Below are 6,428 nucleotides of genomic sequence, written 5' to 3'. Positions count from 1 at the left end.
TGTGTGGGAGGTTAGTCTTTACATCATCATGCTTTAATTGGGCTGTGGTGGTTAATTAAAGTTGCTAGTCAACAGGAGAAATCCAGCTGCCGTACAGTATAAAAGAGACAAAGCGCCTAACAAGGTGAGTTGAGAAAGACGCTTCTCTTTGGTATGTCCCTCTCTGCATGCAGACGACTTTGATGCTGACAGACTACCTTCAGTGTTTTGTGATCATATTGTGACTTTTTTTTTTTAGACATACAGGTGTTTTTATCAGTGTGGGCTGCTCTGTTGAGGGTTATCATGACTGGATCTGCTCTGGTTTCATTTCTCCTGGCGCTGGCCTGTGTTCTTCTGCCGCTGTGTGCTGCTCAAGGTGAGTCGGATCATTTCTGGGTCTGTCCATCTGGGTTCTGGTGGGGTTTTCGGTTGCATTCAGCTTGTGGTGTTGTGTGCAGGCAGCTGTGTGGGCAGATGTGGCGAGCCGTTCACCCGCGGACAGGTCTGTAGCTGTGACTACAATTGTTTTGTCCACGGCGAGTGCTGCAAGGATTTTGACAACGTCTGCACTGTTGGTAAGACCCTTATCATCTCACAATGACAATTATTCTGTATTACTAATTTACTTGTTTTTGAAATTTGAATCATAGTGAAATAATGAAAATAATGAAATTATGTAGTGACCAAAAATATATATATATATTTTATTTTGGAAATATTTTAGAAATTTGAATAATAGTGAAATATTCAAAACTATGAATTTATGTAGTGATCAGAAAAAAATCTTTAATTTTAGAAAAGAATTTGTAATTTGAATAAAAGCAAAATAATCAAAACTATGAATTTATGTAGTGGTCAAAAATATATTTCATTTTAGAAATATCTTTTGTAATTTGAATCAAAGCAAAATAATCCAAACTATGAATTTATGTAGTGATCGGAAAAAAATCTTTAATTTTAGAAATATTTTTGTAATTGGAATCAAAGCAAAATAATCAAAACTATGAATTTATGTAGTGGCCAAAAATATATATTTTATTTTAGAATGTTGGCTACTTTGTTGATGCTTTTCCTTCGCTATCTGGTCTAATTCGTCTATTTTTGTTTTAATTACTATAACAATTGTATGTATTTTTATAAATAGAATTATTTAATTTTATTTATGTAAACAAAAGCCTTAATATCAAACTTTTACAGTCACTGTAAATGTACTGCAAATAGTGACTAATAATTTATTTGTTTATACATCATTTTTATATATCATTTCTATAATGATTTTCTTCATTTTTAAACCTTCTCCTAATATTATTTTATTTTACACTAAAGGAGGGGGGAAACGCCTACATTTTATTTAGAGGTCCAAATTGGACAAAAATCTCTTAAACTCTTAGTAAGATAATACTTAAAGCTTTTCTTTCATTGTTTTCTTTTATTTCATTTTTTTTTATCAAAACTCGTTTTAATTGTGGGGGCAAAACATAATACAATGCAACAGAGATGACTGAGAGATGTACAAATAAATGTTCCTCAAAAGCCTGACGTATCATATTTGATTCTGATATTTTAACATGATTTCTCTTAATTAAAATAAAGTTTTTTTTTGCGCATTGGTTTGATCATGTTGCTAATTTAGAGGCCTTAGAAATGCATGCATCAAACAGGATGCAGTGGATTTGATAAGCTGCTGTGTGTGATTGGCAGGTGACTCCTGCAGGGGTCGCTGTGGTGAGGCGTTCCGGCGCGGGAGACAGTGTGAGTGTGATTCAGACTGCCTGCTCCACGACTCCTGCTGCCCAGACTACAGCACGCAGTGCGGTATGACACAAGACCCCTGGTGAACTACAGACTCAGGGACCCACAGTATAAAAACACTACCTAAAACAGAGGTGCCCAAACTCGGTCCTGGAGGGCCGGTGTCCTGCAGTATTTAGCTCCAACTTGCCTCAACACACCTGCCTGGAAGTTTCTAGTATGCCTAGTAAGAGCTTGATTAGCTGCTTCAGGTGTGTTTGATTGGGGTTGGAGCTAAACTCTTCTGGACACTGGCCCTCCAGGACCGAGTTTGGACACCCCTGACCTAAAATTACTTAAGTAGTAGCCTATAGGCTATAGTGAAGATCATTGGCTAATATTCACTGAAATTTTTAATGATAATACTATAATATATGATCTTCACTGACTTGTTTACTTAGTTTTATTTTATACTTGTCTTCATCAGATGCTCTCTCCCAGTTGCAAGCTGCAATAAGCTCAAAACTAAACAAGCCAACAGGTATCATTTTAATGTCTATTTAATTCTCTTTTTTGTATGATTGTGAGTGTGACCCTTTTAGCAGTTTGAGGAACCCCTTTAGTGCCGACTGGCTGTAGATCCTGTAGATGTAAAGGTCATTCACTCAAGCTGCGACATGTTAGACATAAACCCAATTGGATATTGAGATCCATTTAATGTGCCATCCATTTGTGCCAAAGGTAGGAGCAGAAGAAAAAGAAACATAGGTATATGAATCAATAGGGAACAGCAGTGGTTTATATAACACCAATAAAGGTACGTTTGTTCTCTAGTAGAAAGAAGTCAGAGTCTGACTGGAACCCTGTAGTTCTCATTTGTATCAAATTGAGATTGGCTAATGAGAAAGTGTATTTTTATTTGCTGTTTTTTAGATTATACTGAGAAGTGTATGGCAGCATGTCTCGCAGCACAGCAAAACCCAGACCTCATTAGAGATGGTAAGTTCAGACTTGCATTTATTATTATATATAAAGTCTCTTATGCTTATCAAGGCTGCGTTTATTTCATTAAATGTACAGTAAAACAGTAATATTGTGAAATAGCACTGCTATTTAAAATGACTTTCTGTTTCAATTTTCAAACGTAATTTATTACAGTGAAGGCAAAGCCGAATTTTTTTAGCAGCCATTACTCCAGTCTTCAGTGTCACATGACACTGACTTAGCAAATTATTCTAATATGCCGATTTAGTGCTTATTAAACATTTCTTATTATTATCAATGTTGAAAACATTGTGCTCTTTAATATTTTCATAGAGACTATAAAGTTTTTCAAGATTGTTAGATGAACTGAACAGCCTTTATTTGAAACTAAAATATTTGTCAATATTATAAATGTCTTTACTGTCACTTTTGAACTATTTAATGAGTCCTTGCTGAATAAAAGTTATCATTTAATTCAAAAAATTAACCAGTTCTTACTGATTGCAAACCTTTAAACAATAGCGTATGTATACATTTTTTCAGGTAGCAGACTGAATAACTTTATGGCTCCATCTGATGCTGCATCACTTCTTGCTGGTGGCCCTCTGCCCCAGGACATCTTCGCTCCTGTGACACACTCTGACATACCTGGTAACAGCTTAAAAAGAATAAACCTATTCAAATTCGAATGAATTTGACTTTTAATAGGAAAGCGACAACGAATTCAAATCTACAGAGTTAGATACATGTGAGCTGATAATCAAAATATTAACCAAACTACATATATGCCCTCGCAGGCATCGGTTCCAACCCTTCTGGGTTCCCTCTGCCAGGATCCGGCCCTGCTCCTGCAGCGGGACCTTCCTCTGACAATCCCCTCACCATCCCTGTGCAGGTCTCCCTCTCCGTCAGCGGACAAGGTGAGGGGCCGTCTGCTGCACACAGACCCAGCACTCTTGCAGACATCGCCCAGGCCTTGGCAGCCAGCAGCCCTGCAGCACCAGGTATGGAACTTCAAGAACACATCCCTGAAATGACCACCTGTGTATATGGAAAATGTTTGAAATTACCTGTATTCAGTATTACAAAAATAATAATTTATCTAACCATATAAAATATACTGTCAATCTTTCATGTTATATACATCTGTCGTTCAGTCGATTCATTAAAATACACTACTGGTCAAAAGTTTGCAATAATTGAGTTTTTTTATTGTTTTAGAAAGAAATATATTTCGCTCAGTATGCATTTATTGGGATAAAATACTGTAAAACAGCAATATTGTGACGTATTACAATATAAATCAACTTTTAATTATAAATGTTAAAATGTAATTTATTCCTGTGATGGCAAAGGTAGATTTACACAAGGGGGTGCACAATTATTTTTTATTATCGGTGCTCAATTATTAATAATGGTTCGTATTATTATCAGCTTCCTAAAAAATATTAAGCAGCAAAAACATTTTTGCAACATTGATAATAGTAAGAGATGATTCTTGATCACCAAATCAGCATATTAATGATTTCTGAAGGATCATGTGACACTAAAGACTGTATTTACGGCTGCTGAAAATTCATCCTTGCCATCACAGGAATAAATTACATTTTAAATTGTATTGAAATAGTTTTTCATGCATTTTAATCAAATAAATGCAAGGCTGATCACAAGAGACTTCTTTCAAAAACATTCTCTTGATTATTCTTTTAACTTTTGATCAGAAGTGTAAAATAATATGAATATATTTGAACTATTTATTTCTATTTTTTTTAAGATGCCAACTCGAACCCTGATCTCTGCAGTGGCCTTGCCATTGATGGAATGGCAACTCTCTCCAACAACTCCATCATAGTTTTCAGAGGTACATCTTCTGTATAGATGTAATGTTGCATATAGTGCAATTTTTTCCAATATCACTAATTAAGAAAAGTGCTATCCATCTCAGGTCACTTTTTTTGGCTGCTGAACCCCAAGACCAGAAGAGCCGGTCCTGCTCGTAGAATCACTGAAGAACTGGGCATCCCGTCTCCCATCGACACAGCCTTCACACGCTGCAACTGCCAGGGCAAGACCTACATCATCAAGGTACTGAAGAACATGGAAAACCATGTGTTTGCAACCCTTGAAAATTCACTGAACTATCCATTTTCTCTCACTAAGGGTGACAACTACTGGAGTTTGGAGAATGGTGTTGTGGAACCTGGATATCCCAGATCTGTGTCCCAGGAGTTTGCTGGGCTCACCGGTGAGATCACTGCTGCTCTGCCAATCCCAGCCACCAGAAAGAGACCAGAGTCTGTGTACTTCTTCAAGAAAGGTGCTGACTGGAGCCCTCAGTGTTCTATGTTTGGTTTCGAATAATTAGAAATGACCAACATGAGAAAATTCATCATAATTTGTGTTTTCTAATCAGGAGGCACAGTTCAGAAATTAACTTTTCCTCCTGGAAGTGCACCAACTTGCAGTGGAAAGAGATCCAAAAATTCAGACAAAGTTCCAAAAAATGGCAAAAAAGCAGGTAAATCTGAATCGTTTTTATGCTAAATTGAGGTACTCGAAGAAAACTCTTGTAATGCATTGAAAAGAGTATTTCAAATGATAGCAATTATATAATTTTAGTATTATTTAAATGTGTCCCTGGATCACAAAACCAGTCATAAGAAGCACGGGTATGTTTGTAGCAATAACCAATAATACATGGTTTGGGTTAAAATTATCGATTTTTCTTTTATGCCAAAAATCATTAGGATATCAAGTAAAGATCATGTTCTGTGAAGATATTTTGTACATTTCCTACCGTAAATATATCAAAACTTAATTTTTGATTAGTAATACGCATTAAGAACTTAATTTGGACAACTTTAAAGGCGATATTCTCAATATTTTGATTATTTATTTTTGCACCCTCAGATTCCAGATTTTCAAATAGTTGCATCTCAGCCAAATATTGTCCTATCCTAACAAACCATACGTCAATGGAAAGCTTGTATAAGTCTCCATTTTAAAAAATGGATGCTTATAACTGGTTTTGTGGTCCAGGGTCACATATATGATTATAGCATTTATTCATATTCAAACTTGCTTTTATTTTCAGTTTGCTCTCATGTTTTCAGCTTTCATTAATATATTTTATTTCAGCTTTATTTTAAATGGAAAAGATTTTAATAATAAAAATAAGATATTTGACAGGGATCCAGTTGTCAGGGGAGATCAACATCAACCTCAAAATGAAGGGCTTCCCCACCCCTGTGACATCAGCCTTGGCCATGCCCAACCCAAGGAAGTCAGATGGTTTCGATTACTTTGTTTTCTCTTGGCGTAAGTGACATTTTATCTTGCACCACTACACGTATTACCTGTGTAATTAAAAGCGAAGACCGTTTGTGAGAAGATTCAAATGTCTTTGACTCAGTACATTTAAAGCGATGCATTTAATAACACCATCTCTGTGATTAACAGCTAAAGTCCTAAACGTCAAGGTTAGCAGTGATCTGCCCGCTCTGACGGCCCCTGTCAGCCATTCTTCCCAGCAGAATGACATCAGCAAGTGGCTCAACTGTGCATGAAACAAACACCACCAGCAGCTGCATGGCGAGAAAGATTCTCCATTTATTAGCAAAAGCATTGAACATAGCGTCAGTATGATTACTCACAAAATATCAAATAAATCTAACCCATGTTTTAAAGCACATTGAAACAAAACATTGAACTAAGTAAATCAGCAGTAGATT

General features: G+C 36.1%; 1 protein-coding gene across 1 annotated transcript in view; it reads left to right on the top strand.

The window, feature by feature from the left end:
* Positions 1–6,397, top strand: part of prg4a (proteoglycan 4a) — a 6,953-nt gene extending 556 nt beyond the window's left edge. Inside the window, exons 2-14 of the mRNA XM_016284811.1 lie at positions 247–358; positions 441–557; positions 1,684–1,797; positions 2,201–2,254; positions 2,647–2,712; positions 3,241–3,348; positions 3,495–3,701; positions 4,472–4,558; positions 4,643–4,782; positions 4,858–5,014; positions 5,111–5,215; positions 5,887–6,015; positions 6,157–6,397. Coding sequence (XP_016140297.1) covers positions 247–358; positions 441–557; positions 1,684–1,797; positions 2,201–2,254; positions 2,647–2,712; positions 3,241–3,348; positions 3,495–3,701; positions 4,472–4,558; positions 4,643–4,782; positions 4,858–5,014; positions 5,111–5,215; positions 5,887–6,015; positions 6,157–6,263 — 1,503 coding nt within the window. The 3' untranslated portion in view covers positions 6,264–6,397. The remainder of the gene's footprint in view (positions 1–246; positions 359–440; positions 558–1,683; positions 1,798–2,200; positions 2,255–2,646; positions 2,713–3,240; positions 3,349–3,494; positions 3,702–4,471; positions 4,559–4,642; positions 4,783–4,857; positions 5,015–5,110; positions 5,216–5,886; positions 6,016–6,156) is intronic.
* The last annotated feature ends 31 nt before the right edge of the window (positions 6,398–6,428 follow it).

Source organism: Sinocyclocheilus grahami, unplaced genomic scaffold (genome assembly GCF_001515645.1).
Source record: "Sinocyclocheilus grahami isolate Dianchi unplaced genomic scaffold, SAMN03320097.WGS_v1.1 scaffold188.1, whole genome shotgun sequence".
Classification (NCBI taxonomy): domain Eukaryota; kingdom Metazoa; phylum Chordata; class Actinopteri; order Cypriniformes; family Cyprinidae; genus Sinocyclocheilus; species Sinocyclocheilus grahami.
The sequence above is the reverse complement of the archived record's forward strand: the minus strand, read 5'-3'. Positions and strand labels throughout refer to the sequence as shown.